The sequence below is a fragment of the Siphateles boraxobius genome, unplaced genomic scaffold (assembly GCF_051911475.1).
Source record: "Siphateles boraxobius isolate OS27281-9 unplaced genomic scaffold, OSU_SipBor_1 22, whole genome shotgun sequence".
NCBI classification, from domain to species: Eukaryota; Metazoa; Chordata; class Actinopteri; order Cypriniformes; family Leuciscidae; genus Siphateles; species Siphateles boraxobius.
This window is the reverse complement of record NW_027508833.1, coordinates 12751439-12776261: the sequence shown is the minus strand read 5'-3', so window position 1 is coordinate 12776261 and position 24823 is coordinate 12751439. Positions and strand designations below refer to the sequence as shown.

Sequence of the window (24823 nt, the reverse complement as noted above, 5' to 3'; positions counted from 1 at the left end):
TGTAATAAGGACTGTAAAAAGATAGACTAATGAAGCAGAGCAGAATATACAGGCCTGCTTTGATTGCACTGATTGGACTGTTTTTGAAGCTGCTACCAATGATCTGGATGAGCTCACAGATACTGTAACATCACATATAAGTTTCTGTGAGGATACATGCATTCCTACCAGGACATTCTTATCATTTACTAATGATAAACCATGGTTTACTGGGAAACTCAAACACCTTCGTCATGCCAAAGAGGATACCTACAGAAGGGGGATAGAATCTTGTATAACCAGGCCAGAAACAGACTGACAAAGGAGATCAGAGTTGCTAAAAGAAGCTACTCTGAAAAACTGAAAAAACTGTTTTCATGCAACGACCCATCATCAGTCTGGAATGGCCTGAGGAACATCACCAACTACAAGTCACCATCCCCCCGATCTGTGGATAATCAACACCTGGCTGATGATTTAAACTCTATTTAAATTTTATTGCAGGTTTGAAAAGCCCTCATTCACACCACACACCCGATCTGCATGATCTGCACTTCACACATTCACCATCACCTCCTGCACCCCCATTACTCCCTCCTCCTGCCATCCAACCTGAGCTTAAGGTCTGTGTGGAGGACGTGAGCCGAGTCTTCAAAAAACAGAAGACTAGGAAAGCCTCAGGCCCAGACGGCATCTCATCTGCTTGTCTAAAATCCTGCGCTGAACAACTGGCCCCGGTCTTCACGCAGATCTTCAATAAATCATTGGAGCAGTGTGAAGTTCACCAAAATCACTGGATTAATGACTACAGACCTGTGGCTCTCACGTCTGTGGTCATGAAGTCATTTGAAAGACTGGTGCTGGCCCACCTGAAGGACATCACTGGACCCCTGCTGGATCCCTTTCAGTTTGCTTACAGAGCAAACAGGTCTGTGGATGATGCAGTCAACATTGGACTGCATTATATCCTGGAACATCTCGACAGACCAGGGACTTATGCAAGGATCCTCTTTGTAGACTTCAGTTCGGCCTTCAATACCATCATGCCTGGTCTTCTCACAGCCAAACTGACCCAGCTCTCCATACCATCCTCGATCTGTCAGTGGATCTCCAGCTTCCTGACGGACCGGCAGCAGCGAGTGAGACTGGGGAAACACACATCCAGCACTCTCACCACCAGCACTGGCGCCCCCCAAGGGTGCGTTCTCTCCCCACTGCTCTTCTCCCTGTACACTAATGACTGTACTTCTAAAGACCCCACTGTCAAGCTCCTGAAATTTGCAGACGACACCACTTTCATCGGTCTCATTCAAAACGGTGACGAGTCTGCTTACAGACTGGAGGTTGAACAGCTGGCTGCCTGGTGCAGTTATAACAACCTTGAGCTGAACACGCTTAAAACAGTGGAGATGATCGTGGACTTCAGGAGGAACAGCCCAGCACTCCCCCCACTCACCATCATGAACAGCACTGTGGAAGCAGTGGAGTCATTCAGGTTCCTGGGCACTTCCATCTCTCAGGACCTGAAGTGGGACAATCACATTGGCTCCACTGTGAAAAAGGCCCAGCAGAGACTGAACTTCCTTCGCCAGCTGAGGAAGTTCAACTTGCCACAGGAGCTGCTGATTCAGTTCTACTCAGCCATCATTGAGTCTGTTTTATGCACTTCCATCACTGTCTGGTTTGGTTCAGCTAACAAATCAGACATCAGGAGACTACAACAGACAGTCCGGACTGCGGAGAGGATCATTGGTGCCCCCCTGCCATCCCTCCAGGACCTGTACTCTTCCAGAGTGAGGAAGAGAGCAGGTAAAATCATCACAGACTACATTCACCCTGGACACCTCCTTTTTGAATTGTTACTGTCAAGACACGGCTCAGATCACTGGCCATTAGAACATATCGGCACAGGAACAGTTTCTTCCCACAGGCCATTTCCCTTCTGAACACATCTCCCAAGGCATATGCCTGTAAGTGTAATACTCCCACTGTTTAACGCAATATCTTAAAAATTCAGGTGATATTTATATTTATTTATATTTATTCAAACTGTTCAAAATACTGTAAATGTTCATAATCTGTAAATGTTTATTCTGACAAAACCCAACTGTGACCATATATTTTTAGTTTTTTCATATTTTTTTTATAATTTTATTTGTAGAATTTGTATTACTATGTTTCTTGTTGTATCTGTATTTGTATATGTGCAGGGGAAGCTTCAGTACCAAGGAAAATTCCTTGTGTGTGCAAGCACACTTGGCAATAAAGCTCTTTCTAATTCTGACATGCACATATAGAAGTGCAACGAACTCCGGCTTTACAGCACTTACAGTGCCCTCTACATGCTGTCTTGCAGCCACAGTGGAGGAGAATGGTGCAGGCTTTACTGGTGTCTCCGAGATTAGTCGAGTAGGGTTCCCAAGTCTTGCTCGTAGAGTCCCGATACCATCCTCATGCATTGAACTCTGGGATATCTTGCTGGACAGCCGTTGCCTGATTCCAGTAGAAGCTGGCCTGCAGCAGTGCTCTTTTGATGTGCTGAATCAGTGCAGCTTGGGTGGGAGGCAGGTTCTCGAGAGACTTGGTACCATTCAAGAAAAGGTGATATCTAGCTTAATCTACACGGCTGTAGCCACAGCTCTTGCTGTACATGATGACGACCATAAGCTCCAGTCTTTGGATATGGACGTCATTGTTGATAAGTTCAGGCTCCAAGGGGAGGGAAACCAGGGATTGTGCGAGATCTGGTGTTGCCTCCCAAGCAGCCCATGCACTCTTTTTCCCATGGCCCAGGAAGGCTGAGGTTGTGACACAGCCTGTTAAAGCGTGGAAGAGTGGTAAGGCCAGTGACTTCTGGGGACCAAGATCCGTGCTGATTTCATGAGCAGGAATGTTCCTATAGTTTTTTCCACCTGTAAAGCCAATCCAGAGCTCTGTGAGGCGGAGTGTGTTGAAGAAGCGGATGGCAAGGATGACAACATCGCTGTCGACAGTCCGGAAAAATGCCTTTTTATGGCCATAGGCCCCAGCATGTGCAAGATGCAGGATTATTCTTGTGTCTGCTTTGGATGATTACAAGGCTGAAGGGCAGACATGTCATACTCTGGTCTGTTGGAGAGTACAGCATCTTTCTTGGTGGAAAGGAGGAGTTTACCCAACATTAAAGCAATTTGGACCCCATTTACTTTCTTAATGGATGTTCTTGGTCTTATTGTTATTGAATGAATCATTAGTGTATATTAGAAATAAAAAAAAAAATGAAGGATGCACCATATCAATTGTCAGCTGATTTATCGGTAGATATCGAATGATATTAAACAATCTTAATCTTTAAATTTGAATCTTTAATTGAATGTTCCTATAGCCGACAACGCATACGCCACTAAGCAAATGTCCATCCAAAGAATGCATTTTAGAATTTAATCATTTGTTATAATAAAGTTTGTTTAATATGAACACCAAAATCATGAAGGCAAAAAGTTACTATTATTTATTTTCAGCAAGTTTCTTTTACTCCAACCAATATGGATCTGAAACAGTGGACAATGAAATCTTTAGAAAATCTCAAAAATGATTAGCCATTTTTCATACTGTACTTTACGTAATGCACAAATTCACTTGTAGCATTTTAATTATTTTAGGTTTTAGTGTTATTGTTAATTTATTTAGTGTATTATTTTAAATTACTATAGAATTGAGTAACACTTTACAATATTGTCCCATTAGTTAGTGCTAGATTAGTATTAGTTCATGTTAGCTGTATATTAACAGATACAACTTTTGATTGTATTAATGTATTAGCTAGTGAATGTTGAAATTAACAAACAAAAGATTAATAAATTATTTAGAAGTATTTTTCATTGGTATTTAATGTAATGTAGTTAACTAATGTTAACAAATGGAACCTTATTATAAAGTGTAAATTAATTTAGATTTTTATCATTTTTTGATTATTGGCCATAACAAACAAAAGATTTATCGGCCTATTGCATCGGCAAGAATTGTAATATTGGCGTATCCCTAAAAAATGCTTTGTCTTTGTTATCTTAAATCAAAATCAACTTGCTCTTGCAACAATTTTCCACAGAAATGCATCACATTATGGAAATGGTTTGCAAGTGGCACTTCACTTTGTCCTGAAGGATGTCATGGTCACAAGAGAAAAATACATAAACTTATGTCGATTTTCTACCTTCTTTCAATCTAACCTAGTTTATCGTAGCTAAAAAAGGAAATATAGGCCTAGTATTCTAAACTAGAATTATAAACTAGAATTCTCAATATTTGCTCAGTATTGCCCAAATCTATGCTGGAATTCTGACTTTCCCTCATATATGCCTTTCCTACATCATCAATTAGAAAATTGGTGGGAATATTTGGAAAGTATGAATGATCAGGTAGTTGCTTTCTTGTAAATGCAAATGTGGGGTATAAACATAGGCAATAACAAATGTAAGCATTCCCGTGTGTTTGTCATGGTAAAATAATTAAATAGACATTAAGTTTTCATTTGTTTCAAAAGTTGTCAAAACCCTTTTTTGAACAGTAGCCAGATTGGATTTGGGGACTTTGAGGGTCCACATATACCCGATCATAAATATAAATATGTTTTTGTGTTTACCATAGCCAAAAAAGGTGAAATAGACATCAAGTTTGTATTTGTATTTCATCTGGTTCAAAATTTGCACCTGAATCCCCTTTCGGGTGGCGGCCACCTTGGTCTCAGGGACCATTGTCTCAGGGACCATTGGCTCACCTACATCTGTGCCAATTTTGGTGCTTGAATAGATGAATTTGCGCGAACAATGGGGTGTAAGGCCAAACCACAGCCCAAACTGCTTTTTTGGACAGCGGCCTTATTGGAATTGGAGGATCAAGGGGTCCAGATATACTGGGTCATAAATATAAACATTCCTTTGTGTTTCTCATGATCAATTAAGCTGAAAAACCTATCAAGTTTGTATTTGTTACTCATGTGGTTCAAAAGTTCTAGCCGGAATATATTGGATTTGGCCACCATCTTGGCCCCCGAGGGTCGCTGGCTACGGCGCCCTAGCTAAATCATTCGATATGACCTGAGCTACGTCTGTGCCAAATTTGGCACTTTTAGATGAATATACATTCAAGTGGTGAATATACAGACTTTTGATAGGCCTACTATACAATATTCAGTACAATACTATACAATTACAATACAATACTTAGAGTAGTAAGGTTTTTAAATTGTATACTGTATCCACTGCAAGTTGTCATTACTATACTTTTTTTTACATAATTGCAAGTTTTTTTTTACTTTGTTACAATATAAATTTTTTCTGTTGTATTTTCTGTTTTTTTCTGCAGTTGCATGCTTTGAATTATGTGTTCTCCATTTTTTGATGTAGTGTCTAACAAATGATCTGTAGTGTTTTTAATATTGACTCGTGTGTATGATCTAAAAACATTGTTTTATTTTGAGCACAGATAAAATGGTTTTGAGATATACCACAGATAAAATCAATTGTTTGATTTTGCCAGAATAGTCAGATTTTCTCTGAATGTGGCTTGAACATTTGGTTTTGTGTTTAAGGTTTTGAGAAAATGAGTGATGGTTTCAAGAAATGTGAAATATTTTGCACTCATTACAATTCATGAAAAAGAATTAGTGAAAAAGTTCATAAAGTAATAAAATGCAAGACAAAAAAAACATGGGTTGCATTTATAGAAAGTCAGACATTTTTTCTTTTTTAATATAAAGTATTTTACAAAATCTATTATAATAGTATTTTTGCACAGTGAGCGCAGGTGGCGGAAACCTTGATGTGGACTTACTAGAGCGTCTCATTCTAGCATTCAATGCTAAGTAGTAGTCTAGCCTAGAAGCCTCAGAGTCTGAAGGAGCACTGAGTAATGTTTATATTTATTGTTCACTAACTGATAGTCTTGTACTTTTGTAATGACACCTGTCATTGTGTGAAAGCAAATGTTTTCTAGTAGTTATCAGTGCCATTGTAGACCTATGATTTTTTTCCTATCTTACAGTGCATGTTACTAAATTCTACTGGGTCAGTACATTTATTTTTTATTGTTTTAATAGGTTTGTAAGCATTAAGATTAAACTATTCGAGTTTTCTTTTGGTTTTTCAGCTTTTGTCTGAGGCTGCCCCTGGAAGAATGAGGATAGCACATGGAGATATTCTCACACACAGCCTGGAAAAAGGATTCCCAGCTCACATAGCCAAGACATGGGAAGATGGTAAACATTAAAATGAATTTCAATAAATACTTATGGCATCCATGGTAAATATGAGCCAAACAGGTTGTGGCAAAATGCCTTAGCTTTTTATCTTCTTATCCTCAGAACTCTAATAGTTAGTCTTACACTAAAACAATTCTTTTTGAAATAAATGTGTGCCACAATTATTGCCACCTTTTAATTATTTCAGTTAATTTTACCTTTGTTTAGATAACAGTTCTGAGTCCTTTAATGTGTAATTAGGTTGATGAACAAATGTCAGATTCTTCAGATTCAGAGATCCACACTTGTGTACTTTATTCTTTAGCTCATCCCACATGTTTTCCATAGGGGACAGGGATGGCCATGAGAAAACTGTTGTCAGTGAACCTTTTAATTTTTGCGTTGCTTTTGAGGTGTGCCTTTCTGGACCTTTGAATGGGACCTGTTATTCTTGGCAAACTGTAGGCTACAGTCACCTCTTATTTATACCTCTGTGAAACTGGAAATCATGTTTTACAACTTCCTGTAAGTTTTCCTAATCCCTCCGAGGAAATTTGGAAACATACTTCACTTAGATCAGGGATGGGGAACTTCAGTCCTGATAAACTCACCTGCCCCTATCTTTCTAGTAATGCTGAAGACATTGATTAGCTTATTCTGGTGTGTTTGATTAGGGTTGGAGCAAAACTCTGCAGGACAGTAGTGCTCCAGGACTGAAGTTACCCAGTTATTGACTTAGATTTTACTCTTATGAAAAGGGTGCCAGTAAAATCTATTAATTTTTCACAATCATTTTCTATAATTTTTCTCATATTTGATGAGGGTGTCGATATTTGTGGAGGAGGCTTTTTGTATATATTACATTTATGAACAGAATTGGTTGGACTCTTAAAGTCCTGTCTGAAATGTTATTATTTGAGTTGGTTTAAAAGGATTTTCAATCATAAGAGAAAATAGGCTCACATTTGTTATTTTCCTTACATCCCACTGATCGTGCCCAAATGCTGCAGTTTAACTTTGTTTTAATCTGTCAGTTCTCTCGTTTCACAAGTCTTTGCTTTGGCTGCCAGTTCTTGCTAGAATTTGGTTCAAGCATTACACCCAATCTTTCAAAATTTACACTCCAGTCCTTCCATGTATTGCCTCTGTTCAGCACCTTATTAGAACAGCAAGATAGAACAACCACTTTCTTACTTGCACAAAACAAGCTTAGGTCAGCTTACCTGAATGTCTCCCACCCTGTATTCAGTCTTATGAATGTATGCATTTTTTTGTGTACAGTAGCATATAATGAGGTTATGTATTAACTGATCAGCAACTGAATTTGGTTTGTATTTTTGTAGTATCAAAAGCAGGATCCTCTTTTGGTTGATTTAAGGACCAGCTTAACAAAGGTCATGTATTCTCAGCTGCCTATGCTGGTGTTTGGCAGTTACATAATTTGTGTACTCTGTTGTTGTAGCGTCTGTGAAAGGTTCTTCAGCGTATAATATGAGTTTGTGTTTCAGTTTCCCCCAACCTGCACATCATTGGGAACCTGCCCTTTAGTGTGTCGACTCCCCTCATTATAAAGTGGCTGGAACAGATGTCCAACAGAACTGGGTCCTTTATGTTTGGACGTACAAGGCTTACACTGACCTTCCAGAAAGAGGTGGCTGAAGTAAGTTGAACACTGCCTCCAAACGGAACACCAACACGAATAACAAGGTTTAAAACAATTTAGATTACAAATGTTGTTGTTGTCCAACAGGGGTCAACAACCAGTAGATTTTTTTTTTTTCAGTAGGCCTAGAATGAGATATTGGTCTTGAATTTCATTTGGAGTGGCATTAAAAAGGTCTTTAAAACATCTCTTATTCAAAGATTTTGCACTTGCACTCTTTGTCCCGTTTAATGTTTAGAGGTTAACAGCCAGCACTGGAGGCCGTCAGCGAAGCCGTCTCTCTGTCATGGCTCAATATCTCTGCACTGTCAAAAGCTGTTTTACCATCCCAGGACGAGCCTTTGTTCCAAAACCAATCGTAAGTCTTTTTTCTCTTTCTTCTGCCATTTACATTTCTGTATCTCTGTGTTTGACTGCTCATGTGGAAGGATGTGGGTGTTCGCTCATTAGAAGAGCACAGAGTCAATGTTGTCTCAGATATGGAATCAGAAATGGCGACGTATAGTGTTTAATGATGCCCATAGGGTATTTGGTACGCCTCTATTTCGTACAGGGTGGGAAGGTTTGAGATTTTAGCCTTGCTTCTTTACTCCACTGGCTTGTGTAGGACTGATTTTGGGGGTTTTTGGGGAAAGCCAGGGGTTTGTGGATAAGAGGGGTCTTAAGAAAGAAAGTACCTTACGCATAAAGTTCCCTTGTCTGTAAATATTTTATCTAGCCAGAGTGCTTTTTAACCAAGAAGAAAGGAAAGTGGGACGAATTGAGCATTCTCTTGGATTAAATGGCATGGACGATTATTTCATTGCACACCAAGGCTTCTACGCCGCTGATGAAAGAAATATGCTGCTTCATGAGGTTTCACACAAGAAGTTACTGAAACATCTCCTCAAGAGAAAAATTGTACAAGAGTGTTAATGCAGTAGACAGAAAAAAAGGCTTAATTGTGCTCTTTGGGGGGAAAAAAACATAAGCTAACACTTGTAAGATCTAATGACAGGCCCATTCTCCATCCACTTATTCCCTTCCTGTTGGAAGACAGATTTGTGAGAAAATCACATTTCTGAAATAGTGGGAATTTGCCTTTAGACCTTAATCTTAGTTGTGTGATATTTAATCATCAGATTTCGCTGGTGTTTGTCTTCAGGTGTCTGATGCCAGGAAGACATTAAACTTGTGGAAAGGTAGAATGATAATCAGTATTAAATTAGAAATAACTGCTTATTATCTTGTTCACATTGAGTATGACCTAATATGCTGTTAATGTAATAGTATAGTTACCAATTAAGCATCACATTACTGTTGCTCACAGTTTCAGTGTGTTACTCATCTCACACTGTTTGTGCTGTGGATATAATCACCTCAAACTGTGTGTGTCTTTATTTTTTGAGAAGATCTGATTTCTGTGTGGTGGATAATAAAATCATCCAGAAAGATGAATATACTTGGGTTGATGGAGAGACTCAAGACATATTTTAGGGACCAGAATATTGTACACACTTGAGGGAAGGGAGTATTGAGGTTCAAAAACATCTAGCATAGTAGCCAACCTTGAACACGCTATATTAACCACATATTAATTTAATCCAGAACACCATATATTAACCGCATATTAATATCATCCAGATCACCCTATATTGACCGCATATTAATATCATCCAGATCACCCTAGCATCACTGTGGCGAGTTTTGCACTAGCAAGCACCATTCACATTTTTTTCAGGAAATGTAAAAATCTATTTACACATAGTATATTGGCCATAGAGACTGATAGATCCAATGTGTTATTTTTATGCTTGCATTAAAAGCAGCGAGTTCTCTTTGATATTAGTATAAGAATGTAATACTGCAAATTTGCCTTTGCCAGTTTATTTGCTGTACAGACTGCGCTGTACATAACTGCCATCTATGTTCAAGAGGCTCACCCTAGAGGACTGAAATCAGCTCTAGTTGCTCTGCAAACTTCAACATGTCATACAAAGTCAACATGAAATACAAATCATTTAGATTCTCAGGGATCAACAATAAAGATCTTATTAGATTACAATAAGGATCAGACAATCTTTTATTCGTTGAACTTGAACATCTTTTTTATGCCTTGCAAATTCTTCTAATTTGTGAGGTTTTGAAGAAATTGCAAAAAAAAATGGAAGTATAACATTATAGCTCTTTAATTTACTTTTAAGTTGTTGCAGATTTTCTTTTTGTAAATGGGGGGAAAAGTGTAAAGACATTAAACATTTTTATGAAAAAAATGATTTCTAGCAAATATGAAAATACATTGCTAAAAATGTTTAGAAAATAAATATTGATATGAATATTTTTGAGTGAATTTGAATATCAATTAAGAAACCTGCAGTACTTTTGTCATTACATTAATTTGGTTAACATTGACCATGAGCAAAGAGTTTAGATGGCTATGACAGAGATGAGTATAATAGCTTTCATAAAATTTAGTTAAGATTACAAGAAATCAGTGATATATTTGACTGTAAAAATTACTGTTGAACTTAATTCACGTTACTGGTATCATTGTGCATGATTTAACGCTGAATGTTTTAAAAAGGAACCTTTTTTTGTTTTTTAACATATTTTGCAGGGTATAGTAGTCTTGTGTTATTGTTGGTCAATGCACAAAACTATCTGATATAAGTTGGTGTGAAGTTAATAGGATTTATTGAAGGTTTAGACAGAAGCTGCGTCTGGGAATAAGTTGCCACACATGTGGTATAATACACAGCCTCCTGTTATGCTCTAGTCAAATGAAGTGGATTAGAGAACTGAATATTGTGCAGCTGGTAATTAGCAGGAGCTCATTCACTGTATTTAGAGAACAGTGTAAATGTAGTGCAGAGCAATTCAGGACTATGGATTGAATTATTAGATTCAGCATGTTTCATTTCCCTGCAGAAGCCCTTTGTAAGGTCAGAGGGAATTAGCTGCAGCGTTTCCGAACAGAACTGAGGTCTATTTATAATCATGAGCATTAGCTGATATCGGCATGCCACAAGGGGTGTTTTTTTATTTGGCTCTTTTTTTTTTTTGTCTGGCAGTTTTGTGTGGGAGCTGCAAGGCACCTTGTTCTGTCACATTAAGTGACTGGGGTTGTCCTTGAAGCCTCGTGTCCACTGTGATTGGCCGTGTATTGTATGTCCTCAGGCCCACAATGCACTTGATGGTCTCCTTTGTCACGGATCGCTCTTGACACCCCCACCTGGTGGATCACAAGGCTTCAACCCCAGCACTTAAGCCACATGTTAACATTAGTCACATTTAAAGAAAAGTTCTCATTTCCAGCATGTTTGTCTTATTCAGCTGCAATGCAATCAAATGAACTTGTCATCACCCACATTGTGTCTGCTGCAAAATTCTGCTTTTAGACTTTCTTTAGAATGACTAAATGAATGTAATTATCTTCCCCTCGTCATCAGATGCGAAAGTGTTTTAGTAACCCCCCACGCGCTTCACGACCGACGTCCCCGGAGCGAACGCGTGTACGGAGCCAGCTGCTACTGCAGTGTCCTTCTCACACACACACACACACACACACACACACACACACACACACACACACACACACACACACACACACACACACACACACACACACACACACACACACACACACACTCTCACACACACACACACACACACACACACACACACAGGAGAGAAGAGCGAGACGCCTCGAGGAAAGGCTCATGACAGAGATTGATCTGAGAGAGAGTGAAGCGCTCCTTCAGCAGATGTTTGTCTGGATATTGAGAGGAATGTCTGAACTGGCACCTCTTAGTAGATGATCATACACAAATACACTTGTGGGTGGATGACAATTGCACATGATGTTGGGGAAGGACACGTACATATGGCCACCCTGGAAATATAGCTGGATTTTTATTTATTTAATCCTTGTAAATATGTCTTTGATTAGAAATGGCTTTAGAATGGGTTGTCTTTTTAAAATAAGCTGTAAGACTGGAAAAACTGGAAGGACTTTAAGAGAGGGCCACTCTCTGAGAAAACAAAGGAAATTAACATTTGAACTCCCCCTCATGCACTATTGAGACGAAGGTCTCACCTCCCTCATCCTAATCTACATTTCTCTCCCCCATTCTTCATCATGACAGAGATCTCCCAAACTCACACAAGAATCTAAATGGTTTAATGTGAATGATTATCATCGAGTTTTATACATGTTTGGTATTATTTGAAATGTCTCGGTGTGACTGGTACAAATGTCTCATTCCCAAAGAAGTAAACCAAAAGGTAATAAAGTTCTTAGGAAGTTTAGAAATATCTTCCACACTGGAGGGTGTGTCTTTGAGTTAACACCTTCTGACCATTTGACTGAATGCTAATTTTCCACTGCTAGCAAATGGTGACTTACAGCTAAATTTCCACTGTGGATGATGTTTAGATTTGAAATCAGGTCTGGGTACATAATGAAACGCAGCGAGAGCTCGGGGCCTTTTCTGTATCTGAGATCGGCCCGTGAGGCTGAGAGTTGAGAGACTCTCAGCCTCACGCATTTCTTGTCAGGTAAACTTTTTCCTCTTTGTTCTAGAGCATTTGATGTTTTGCATTGATTATCTTTGAATTGATTATGAAATTGTAATGATACATTTACCTGACATATTAAATTGTGACATTTGATTATTCTAATTGACTTTGACATTATTTTCATTCAAGAGTTTAAAAGAATAGTAAAACATTCACTCACATTTAATGATGCACAGATATCATTAAAGCCTTTTCATTTATGGAGTCAGATGAAATAACGAGTATATACATATGAAAAAATGTATTGAATTTAACCAAAAATACTTTGCCGCGAGAAAATACAATAATACGCAAAGACCTTCACCGCTAATTCGAATACCGCCATTGGATCGAGTTAGACGGCCTTACAAAGCTAAAAGGCCTGCCAAAGTCATTCAGTTCATTAGGAAACCTGCAGAACACAAACTTACTTAAATTACTTGAAACAACAAATGATGTAATGCAAAAACATTTCTGGACTCTGACATAACTCTCAGCTTATCCCAGTTTCTTCTATTTTCATTTCACAAATATATGTAACTATTATTTTTTAATGCCAATTATTTTAAAACCATGCAGTATATTATAAAAATGGTAATCTAAGTATTCGTCTAAAGATTTCTGACAACAGCATTATTTTCACGTTAAAAAAAAAATCTTTATTTTATCCTGTGTACATCTAGTACATGTATCCTCTACCTGCAGGGGTTGTTTTTCTGGGTTTGGTTCTTTTGGTTTTATGAGCATTTGACGTCTTTGCAGTAGTAGTTTCTATGTACTAACCATTGTCAGTGTACTAATAACAAAACATTAGGAGGTTACATACTCTGAAAAGTGCCAATATTCTCTATAAATGCATAGTTTGAAATGATTCCCTGGACATAAAAAGAGGTGTCATTTCAACAACCATTATATGATATTTTAGAGCAAGGCCAGATATACCAGCCCCCCACACTTTTTTTTTTCTTTTGTGTCCATTTTAAGGATCATTAAACTCTTTTTCTCCATTTTCCATGACGGTCCCATGGACCAACAGCCAATGAAACCTCAGAGAGTGAATAATGGGGTCAGATTTGGTATAAGTAGTGTTCCATTTTAATAAATGGGGTCAAATTAGGTATCAGGAGTAAAGGAAGGTTATTTCAATGTCTCCGAATGCCTGCAGACGTCCTATTATGATTCAGGCTGACTCTAAATATCCTATTTAATATAAAATGCTTAGAATTTTTAACAAATATCAATAGTAGTTTTGACTAAAGATATTTTAGAGATCTGCAAATTTGCAGTTCCAGTAATTTATTATATATTCCAGTTTTTATTTAATAATGTGTTTATTCTCCTTTGTGTGTTTACATTTTAAAAAGACTTAATGTAGTTAATATCCAGAATTTTAAGATGTTTATATTTTGTAGAGTAAGATCTACACTTAAAAAATTGGTTAAGATTTTTGAAGCAATTTTTCACTCAGAAATTGCTGGTAAATTTCATAATTAAAAGTAACACATTGAATAAAAACATGATATTTTGAAGTAGAAAGACTGAAGTTGTATTTTCTTGTAAAACCTACTGCAGTAATCTTTTATTTACACTAGCATTTAAAAAAATGTTCCCTAACACTAGAGTGGTTGTTTGGATGGAAATATCTAATTCTATGAATTGGAAAAAATGTGGTTTTCATGCAGGCTCTTTTATCTTGGCATTCTATACTGCCTGTCTCAGCAGTTCACAATGCACCAAGCAAGGGCAGTATTATTGTGTGTGTGTGTGTCTATGTGTGTGTGTGTGTCTATGTGTGTGTGTGTGTGTGTGTGTGTGTGTGTGTGTGTGTGTGTGTGTGTGTGTGTGTGTGTGTGTGTGTGTGTGTGTGTGTGTGTGTGTGTGTGTGTGTGTGTGTGTGGGGGAGTGTGTGTGTGTGTGGGTGTGGGTGTGTGTGTGTGTGTGTGTGTGTGTGTGTGTGAGTGTGTGTGAGAGTACAGACCCAGGAATGTCTCCAGCACGGCAAGGTCATCCACAGTGTCTGACAGTCATATTCTATTTTCCACATTGCTCATTATGAAGATAATACACTGAATCTAAAAGAAAATAATAATGCTAAAAAGGAAAATGCTTGTCAATGACTGAAGGTAGTCACTGAGGGCTGCTGACGGACTGGTTGTCTATGGATTCGGCCGCCATTACTGCTGATGGGGTTTTGATGGCCGATGGTATTTAATCAGCTTAGCTGGTGTTACATGACAGAAATGATTTAACTAGCACCTCATATTTGCATGAAGACAATCAATGGAGTATTTCACCCTTGTGTAATGTAACGAAGAATATGGTCATTACAGTAGGGTTGGGAGTGTGCACATTTGCAGTGAAGATAACCTCCCTGCTTATATTAGCTTTGTGATTTGAGGATCTTTCAAACATCTGAGCCCCAATCCCTGGCTCTGTCATTACTGCCGCGGAGGGCAAAGACCTTTGAAATTAATTTAGGGTAATACACAGATTTCATTTAATTAGATCTCTTATAGGAATCAAGCTGTGTGGCTGTGCAACAAATATGCCGTGATGTGTATATAAATGTACTTTATTATTGAAATGCATCATCCTTTAAAGAAAATAAAGTTTGCATAGTTTATATATTTGCATCTCTTGTTATGAGATTCAGTTTTCAGAACAACTCAAAGAATACATTTCTTTGTTCAGTACTCTCTCAGTGGTTATCTAGAAAACCAATGAATTCTAATTTTATTTATTATTTTTTTATGTCTTAAGATACAGTAAATGGTATATATATGAAAGAATGTGTTCCGTACACCCTGTTCTGTTCAGAAAGAAGTAGTATGTCATTTGGTGCTTGAAACTGTTGTCTTTACATGGACAAAACAGCACAAAATAATTAAATAAGACTTAAATGTTTTTTAAGAACATATGCTTCCACCATTTTTTATTAGTAAAAATATAACTACTTGCACAAGCACACAGAGAACAGTACAGAAATATTTGAACCATATCCTCCGCAAAATTAAGAAGTGCAGAAGCATACACCAAAATATAGCCTAAGCCTTATTTATCCAATCAGGAATCATTAAATTGGCCCCTGAACAAAAACGAGGGGTGGGTCATATGAAACTTTTTTTTTCCTCCTAGCGTGCTAATAAACAAGCTGCACCATAACAATATATGAATTGTTTGTCTTTATAATTACAAAACCTCTATTGGTAATACTATCTACAGATGATCACCCTTATTTCAGTGTATCTTTTAGCATGTTTGGCTAACAAAAAATAAATTGCTTTCAAATGAGGTTACACAATTAAAGGTGTAAAATGTTTGTCTTCTTATAAAGAAGATTTGCTGTGAACATGCTTGGGTGTTGAACAGTGCTCTCATTAAATTAATAAAAATAAACGCAATCTTTGCAGAACTGTAATGAATGAAATCCCAAAGCACAATTGAAATGGTCTCAGTCCTTTCAAGCCTGCCCACGGTGATCCTGAACAGTTTGTGATCCTGGAATCGTTGTGCTTTGGAATTTTAGTGGGGAAAGTTTGCAAGTTGATCAACTTTATATTTATAAATTATTTCTCATTACAGATGACAGTCTTTCAAAAACTTTAAATCACCTTGCATTTGGCAAACAGAACGGTACACCTGCACATACATTTGCAAAGTAGTCATGGGTTTGGCACATGCACAATTGTAACATTTCAGTGCATTGTCACTTTGGAGGGTAGGAGGAGTGGTTATTGCGTTCAGTAATGGTACATGTGCATTTGTTGTTGTCCATGCGCTGGCGTGATCTGCCCTCGAGTGCCCGCTCAGCCTGCAGGGGGCGATCTGGGCACAACCATCTGCTCTCCTGTGGGAATCTGCTTGAGAGGAAGAATGTGCTGTGCCATCCATCACTGCCAAAGCTCTTTTTGCCAGTAGAACAACACTGAAATTGCATTCCTCCCTTCAGCAGCATAGAAACGCACGGCTGCATCCAAGCTCACACACACTTACTCAACTCTTGGAACAAGTTATGTTGCATGCTTATGAAGGGAGGGGGGGTTTGTGTGTACATGCATTGGCAAACTGGCACATGGCATGCAACTGTTCTGGCTGTCAGAGGCGGCATTCACACTGCAAGCGCTCAGGAAGAACGGGATGGCAAGCACTGAGGGAGATCGAGTATGATTGTGAAGTTGCTCACTCTTAAACGAATATTGAGGTCAATGGGCAGCATTTGTGGCATGCTGTCTGTTTACCAAAAATGTTTGATGACTTCAGTTTATATACAAAACCGCATTGGTGGCTAGCGGTCATTGGTATTATCAAGTCTGTGAAAACAAATGAGAAATGCTTTTACACTTTTACAGTAAAAACAATGGAAGACAAAAAAAATAAAATAAACCGCTGTAAATGTATAACCGTTTCCCTTTCTGTGGTAATTGACAGCATGCCGCAGATGATGTCCATAGACGTTAAGAATAACCCGAAATATTGCTTTAAGGCGATTTAAAGAGCCCCTTGTAGGGCACAATCTGTCAGCAGATCCACTGCTGAGGCGTTTCGAGACGTGTGGCTGTAAGACAAGCAGACGTCATTTGGCAAAGCAGATTTCCACTGAGAGTGGACATAACCATATTGCAGACTCATCAGGTGCCATGAAAGAGCTGCCAATTACTGAAACTCAATCTCGTCTTCACTTTTGTTTATGTTATTTACGTCTCTAAAACAAAACTGCTGCACATATATTCTGTACTGATTATACTGGAGTTGGTCAGCAGGACAGGGACCCTCCCGTCTGAGAGAGAGTGTGTTGCACAGGCTTTGTCTCTAGAATCACCCCCCCCCCCCCTCCTCCCTTGTTATCTGGAGAGATTCATGACAGCCTCAGAGTGTGCAGAGAGGTACGACCCCTAGACAATACATGTATTTGGGTGTAAAAGACTGTTTCCATGGCAGTGAGTAGCAGCATGAGTAAAAAGCACACATGCAGCAGTGTGTGTGTGTGTGTGTGTGTGTGTGTGTGTGTGTGTGTGTGTGTGTGTGTGTGTGTGTGTGTGTGTGTGTGTGTGTGTGTGTGTGTGTGTGTGTGTGTGTGTGTGTGTGTCAGATAGAACGGCAAACAGCATGCGCTGAGCTGAAGGCAGCTTGCTTTTGTTTTGTTTGGGGCAAAGTATTAAAATGTTGAACAGAACAACATTACATTGTCCATTTGACGTAAGAAGGGCCAGTCTCCTCTCAGCCTCCATATGGGTTTCCCAAACATGCCTGACACAGCAACCCCTGTTCACGCTCTCTTCCTACTGTTTCCAAACAGTTTCAGCGGTTTATGAACTACAGCTCTTTAGGCACAGGCTATATGGCTACAATTCAGTCTACATCAGGCATTCCACTGCATTATGCACAGGCTCCAGAAAGCATGCTTAGGCAGAATATCAATCATCCTATCAGCTACCAAAATAAGACAAGAGATTTCATTAACACAACCATTACTCAAGTAGAAAGAAAAGCAAAGAATCTCCCAAACAAGGGCTCTCCCATACTATTGCCTCTTTGAGACATATTGCCATCTTACTTTTAAACCGAGGTTACCGAACGATTGTTAGCAGCGAAACGATTGCTTCTGAGTTCAGATCTTTGGGAAGGGGGGCGTTGGGGATTTATAAGTAGCATAAACATTTCCTTGTTGCTAATCCTTTCCCAGAGGAACACTTTAATAAGATTAACTATAATGCTGGATATGTGCATTTATTTATCATCTTGCTCAGTCTTTCACACTGCTTTCGTGTGCTACAGCTGCGTTTCTGCCACTCGCCCCTTAGTATTCACAATCTGTCGGTTTCAAAACGATGCTTCAGGGAATACTTCCACCATTTGTGCTTGCTGATCTTAAAAAGGTGAGGTGGATAGAAAAAGGAAAAGGGTCCCTCTCGCCCTTTCATTTTGTTATCACAAGAGGTTGAGTGGCAGTGCATTGCACTTGTCTTGCTCTTGAACGGTTGGTCTCTTACACGTAGTCCTGCAGGCTGTATCCAGTCTTGTTATCCAGCGGTGAGAGAGAACAGTACTGGTGCTGGAGCTGCTCCTGTTGCTGCTGCTGTTGCAGAAGTTGCTGTTGCTGCTGCAAGAGGAGTTTGTCTGGAGGGAGAAGTATCAAATCCTGTGGGCCGTGTCGCTTAGCCGAGCAGGACAGACAGAAAATGGATCCCCCGACAAAAAGGAAACCCGACGAGATGAAAGCTACATAAACGGCACCGCCCGGCTCAAACTTGTTGCTTTCGGGCACATTGGCGTCTAGGAAACTGACTATAACCTCATTTGTGTACCAGGAGGCAGGAACGAGGCAGAGGAAGCCCGAGGCCAGAAAGCATGAGCCGGCTGCCATGGCAGCGTGGCGTTTAGCCCGGCGTCCTCCACCCCACCGAGTGCATTTCAAACCCAGAGAGGCCAAACACAACCCCAGTGCTGCCAACACGCATGAAAGCACCATGGTGGTGCGTGCCGTCTGCAGGTACGCGGGCAGCGCCAGCACTGAGTATTTAAGCGTACAGCTGAACATACCAGTGCTGTACCAGGTGCAGTCCATCCACAGACCCTGCATCTGCGAGATGGCCGTGATGATGTTCGAACCAACATCTGCGCTCACCTTCCAGTTGGGCAGTAACGTAGCCACCGTGGCACCGAGGATGCCTAGCAATGCCAGCACAAAGGCGAAGATCTGCGTGCCTGTGGACGCCATCCTGCCGTGCTCCTGAACCCGGCCAACATTCACACAGGCTTTGCTCAGTCCCTTCTCCTTCGGCAGAGACTCCTCAGCACCACCGCCTGCCTGAGGAAACAAGTGAGAGCATTAAACCAGTGCCCTCCTCCTCCCCCAGCGCACTGGGAACAAAGAGAAGCGTGAACACAGGATGATGAGGAAGCAGGTTCCTTACTGTGATTTTAGTGCTTTCCTGTTCATGGCTCACACACATATCTAGACTGGAGAGCTGAGTTATTAGCAGGGGGGCAGTACATGCACGCATTGATGCATATGTGATAACTGGAGTCTGATTCAGTTTTCCATACGGTCAGGTAAATTAAATAAAGTATCGTTTCAGACATACGAGCACACAACACATTTTTAATTTCGTGTTACTAAGGCAATAACAGAAATATTTTAGGTTATGACTCATAGCGGTTTATAACACGGAGCGGAATGCAGAAATCCTGTACTTACCTCGGCTGGTGCAGAGCGAGCTATGACGCGTCAGGTTTCCGAGCATACACTCACACACAAACCTACAAACTGCTAAATATGTAAACCGAGTATAAACGCCCTTAGATGTATCTTTAGCGATCGGTTCATGGTATCTGTGTCTCCAGCAGCAGCGGACATTAGTGATGGAGAGACGAGGCTGTTTTCAAAGCTGCTCGAATGATGCTCTACGTCATACAGCAGCGAGCTCTCAACTTCCCGCGCATGAAAGTCTGTTATTTGCTCTCTTAGCGATTTAAACCCCGTCTATTATCGCATTTAGTAAGATTTTTGATTATATTTAACGTCAATATTCAACGCTTTAACTCAAACTTTTTTTTTCTATGAAAAAAAAGGGATAACTCATTCATTTCGAAAGAGAGCTTGGTTTTTTCATATTTTAATAGTTTATTTACCGGCATATAGATTAAATGTTTTGGATATTGAGTAGATAAATTCTTAGTGAAAAATACGGAAAGACGCTTAAATATATTGAAAACGATAAGCAAAACTAACTTCCCTAACTTCTCCATCATTGTTATTTTTTAACAGCCTTTTATTAGAATATATGCTGTTAATTTTTTTGTAATACATTTATTTTTCTAATAAATGTTAAATGTCTATTCTAACAAGCTGTGGAAAAAAAGATGCTTTGGTATTGTATACCAAAACTCATGTCCCTTTTTCTGTTACAGACCATGATACCCACTTTGGCAGCTACAAAATTATGGATAATGGTAAATGGGAATGTCTCTTTCACCTGTAATACAAGGAGTTTTACTATAGTAGCAACGCACCACTATCACTCTAATCATAATTTCACTTGACACTGAGCAGCAACATTCACTCTGCAGGTGGATGAACTCACAGCTGCTGCCCTTCCAAACCTCTACACCCCCACCCTTATAAAACCTTGCACCCGCACCCTCCGTCCTCCATCCGTCTTCTCCGTGCTGCAGGGTGGGAGTGGCTATATGCCATTCGTTTAGAAAAGACAAACGGACAAAACCAATGTCATCTATCTGTCTATCTATCTATGTTCTCCTATCTCCTGTTTTTTTGTAAACAAGTTCTGTAAACTCCTATCAAGTTTAAAAATCAGATCTAAAATCCAATCCTATATATATATATATATATATATATATATATATCCTGTTTTTTGTTAACAAGTTCTGTAAACTCTTATCAGGTTTAAAAATCAGGATTTCTAGACAGGTGAAGTTGAAGTTGTAGCATACTCGTATATTTGGAAGTGATTCTCAGTTGACATGCATTTGGGCCTTAGTGGGGGTTTAATGTATGCCCTCGCATTGGAGGACATACATTAAGTGCTGATGCTTGTATAGTGCTGAAAAATAAATAAATAAATGTGTAAGGGGAGCTGTTAACATTTACTGTATCCAGGTAATATAGATGTGTTGGGAGCTGACGTGTTAAGGCACAGCAATTTATTATATGCGTATTACCTTGAGTTTATCACCTATAGCTTTCATGTGCAGAAGCTTGAGTGCACATCGAAACTGTAATTTATTCAGGGAAGGGGTGTTTCCCCCCCCCCTATTTGTTTGTGTGCTTTTTTTATTGTTTAGGATGAGATCCATTTGTTTATTCACAGTTGCTTTTGGAGTCATTTCATTACCCTGCTGTTGTAGCGGTTTGCCTGTAACGCAGATGTCAAAATGGTCTTATTGCGACTGCTATAGAAATGGCTGTTTAAATTCATGATAATAAATGGAAATTACTCTCTGCTGTTCAAGAGGGGAGTGCATGGGTTTCCACACTACCTTGATTTATTGCTTGTGTGCTTTTTCTTGTGAATTTACTGTTCAAGAAAATGCTTGAATGAACGAATGAATGCTTGAATTCCAATAAAACCAATGGACTTTTGGGTGCCTGAAAACACAAACTTTTGAAAACGGGTTTCAAAGTGCAAGTTTTTGAAAATGGTCTCCGTGTAAACAACAGACACGCAAATCTCTGAAGACGATGGCGTCATGCACATGCATATTACGTGTTCAGTCTAGAGTGTTTCATCCCCTTCTTATGGCCTGGCAGCAGAATACAGCGTTTTTAGTCATTTTCGTGGATCCGTGTGAATGGGGATCGTTTTGACAATGGTGTCGTCTGTATGCGGAAAACTCAAAGGAAAAACTTCTCCGTTTTAAGCATATCGTTGCTGTGTAAACGTACCCTGAAAATGCTTTTCACTGACCTGGCATTCTTAAAGTTTTTAAATATAGGGCCACTGTGTGTTTGGCCCTCATACCATGGGTGACATTACTCTCAATGTCCATCTTGTCTTTTCTTCAGTCAGACACCTTAAAAGCCGGTATTCTCATAGGCTGGAGAGATACTCCATGAGAATCATTTCACATCTGAGAAGCACATCAGTAGTGCCTTTGGTTCCCATCAATGCCTTGGGCGATTCACGGAGCATTGGACGAACAACCTTACAGTAAAAACAAGCCTTTCTATCAAAAGCCCTGTCAGCCTCCACTGTTACATCCTCTCGTTCTGCTTCTTCATCTGAGCCGAAGCAAGAGTGGTTGTTTTTTGAAAGTGCTGTCATGATTTATCTATCCATACTCATTGCAGGACTATTTTCTCCTTCCCCTCACTGTATGCACTCCCAGCTGCGGACTCCATTGTTCTCTGGCAGTTATGTAAAGGAAATAATGGTTACTCAGATTGCCCTGAGGGACTGCCACCTCGATTTGATCATTTCCCATTTGAAATGACTAATTAAACTTCACACCCTTTGCAGTAATGGAGCACTTCTGCTCAGGTGCAAATAGTGGTACGTTTTACTTGCAATGTGTGAAGGTTGTTAATGACAGTAGTGTGTAATGTTTTTCTTCTTGTAAGATCACACTCAAAGACAGGAATGTTGTCTGGGAGAGAGTCAGAGAGAATTATGGAATCGCAGGCCATAATACTGACTACAAACAATGTATTTTCAATGGTCACTTGCATGGAACTGATTTAAGGTGACGGTTTCTCATAAGTCTATTTTATCAGAAGAGAATTATTGGTTGGTCAAGGTCAAGTAAAGACACATTTAAATATATAGCGCTTTTTACAATGCAGATTGTTTCAAAGCAGCTTTACAGAGATAACAGGAAAATAATGCAAAAAAGTTTGTTTCCAGAAGAAAATAGCATCACAGTTCAGCAGTTCAGCATAATTATATTCAGTGATGTTTCATTTTTGTTTTTAAAAAGTTAAAGGGTTAGTTCACCCAAAAATGAAAATTCTGTCAGTATTTACTCACCCTCATGTTGTTCCAACCCCGTAAGACCTACGTTCATCTTCGGAACACGAATTAAGATATTTTTGATGAAATCTGAGAGCTGGATCACTCCTCCATACTCCTCCATAGGCTTCAAAAGGATTGAAACTTGCTAGTGAACTGACTCGAGGCCCACAGAGAAAAACATGAATAGTTGAAATAAAGTTGTTATTTTTGTTTTTTTGCGCACAAAAAGTATTCTCGTCGTTTTATAAACTTAAGATTGAGCCACTGTAGTCACTTGGACTATTTTAACGATGTCTGTAATAACTTTTCGGGGCCTGCAAGTTCAATCCCTCAAGAAGCCTATGGAGGAGTATGGAGGAGTGATCCAGCTCTCAGATTTCTTCAAAAATATCTTAATTCGTGTTCCGAAGATGAACGAAGGTCTTACGGGGTTGGAACAACATGAGGGTGAGTAAATACTGACATAATTTTCATTTTTGGGTGAACTAACCATTTAATTCAATTTATATGTATATATATATATATATATATATATATATATATATATATATATACATATATATATATATATATATATAAATTGAATATATATATATATAGCCGCTCTGTAGTAAACCATGATGTCATCGTCCAGCTCAGTTCTTGTATAATAGTGTCAATGCAGGCAGATCAACATTATTGTTATTGTTGAATATTTAATTAAATGTAAGGGTATATTATAGGCAAGCCGCTGCGTATATCCATATATATTCCACCCTTTATCTGGTTGCTCCTAAATCCTGTTTCTTTGTGAATTGTTAGGGACTTGTAACTGGTCAAAATTTCAGACCCCTGGGAAAAAGGGGCTTGAGTGTTTCCAGTTTAAAACCAGCATCCCGGGTGGGGTAAATGACAGTGGGCCAAATTTATTTCCTGAATGTGTTCTCTTGCACAGCTGAGGCAGATGAGTCAATGGTTTCTGAAAGCTCTTGTCACATCTTCACTTCTCTGTCATCTCCAGTCTATTGCTTTTTTTGTAGCCTTAAACCCTAGAAAGGAGCTTCAAAGCTTTGTATCCTGCTCGTATTTAAAGTCCAAGAGTGGTATAATCTAACCAAAGTCTAGGAAGTCAAGAGTCCTGCATGATTGCACCTCAACTAGATGGGTTTATGTTAAACTACGGTGAGCCAAGCAGCTTTTCGCATCAGTTTGCATTTACTTGTTTATCTCCATTCCACATGTCCATTATAAGGACATTCCTGCACATTTTTATAGAAGACTGAATAATGCACAGGTATAAAGCACTGCTACAGGTTTGTAACTGATTTGGGAGCGACCAAAAATGTTTTCACACCATAATCACGTGAGAGAAACAGGTTTTAGTCTGGGCACCGCAGATGTCTGTGCCGTTTTTGCATAATGAATAGAATCACCGTCCCTTGTGCTGGTCGGTGAACCAGGGGAGAGAAAAGCTGTGCATCCCCCCTACAGCATCACTAGGCTTTGGTAATAAGAACATTCAGGAAGCAACAGTGTAATAAGAGACTTACTATTCACATTTGAAGAGGCTTGTTTTGATGGTCCTTTAAACAGGTGTTACTGTAGCAACCGTAACTGGCCTGTCATCGTGCAGCATCACCGACTGCCTCCTCTCCCAGCCCTCTGCTTTTCTTCATGCGTATATTCCTTTTTCTGGCTAGTTTCCATTCCGTTTCTCCCCTTCAATCTAATGGGAGTAGCTCCTGAATATGGTCTCCATGTCTGACTCTAACACTATTGTGTGTGTGTGTGTGTGTGTGTGTTATCACCCCGCGGTGTGCGTAGGTGGATGTGGGGGTGGTGCACTTCACTCCTCTGGCTCAGCCCCAGATCCAGCAGCCCTTCAAGCTGGTTGAGAAGATTGTCAAGAACGCCTTCCAGTTCCGGAGGAAGCACTGTCGCAGAGGACTCCAGTAAGCTTTTCCCAGGCTTTCTATC

General features: G+C 39.4%; 2 protein-coding genes across 7 annotated transcripts in view; one reads left to right on the top strand and one right to left on the bottom strand.

The window, feature by feature from the left end:
- The window catches only part of tfb1m (transcription factor B1, mitochondrial), a 39515-nt gene that overhangs the window by 7981 nt on the left and 6711 nt on the right, over positions 1–24823 (top strand). For 4 of the 5 annotated variants that reach the window (XM_077238677.1, XM_077238678.1, XM_077238679.1 and 1 more), the window contains exons 4-7: positions 6106–6214; positions 7705–7856; positions 8098–8217; positions 24671–24798. In XM_077238677.1, coding sequence (XP_077094792.1) covers positions 6106–6214; positions 7705–7856; positions 8098–8217; positions 24671–24798 — 509 coding nt within the window. Of the gene's footprint in view, positions 1–6105; positions 6215–7704; positions 7857–8097; positions 8218–11287; positions 11379–11498; positions 11763–24670; positions 24799–24823 lie in introns of those variants that run through there. The other variant, XM_077238681.1, reaches the window with a different exon arrangement.
- LOC143746690 (claudin-20) lies at positions 15296–24609 on the bottom strand. 2 transcript variants are annotated; one of them, XM_077238686.1, is made up of 2 exons: positions 24397–24609; positions 15296–19203 (listed from the first exon to the last, which is right to left on the bottom strand). In XM_077238686.1, the coding sequence occupies exon 2, from the start codon at positions 19111–19113 to the stop codon at positions 18382–18384; it is 732 nt and encodes a 243-aa protein (XP_077094801.1). In that variant the 5' UTR covers positions 19114–19203; positions 24397–24609; the 3' UTR covers positions 15296–18381. The 2 variants fall into 2 exon arrangements, with proteins under 2 accessions (XP_077094801.1, XP_077094802.1); XM_077238687.1 differs by lacking the exon at positions 24397–24609 and adding an exon at positions 19594–19816.

Coding starts and splice junctions, on each gene's coding strand:
- LOC143746690 (XM_077238686.1), bottom strand. CDS start 19,113: ATGGCGTCCACAGGCACGCAGATCTTCGCCTTTGTGCTGGCATTGCTA.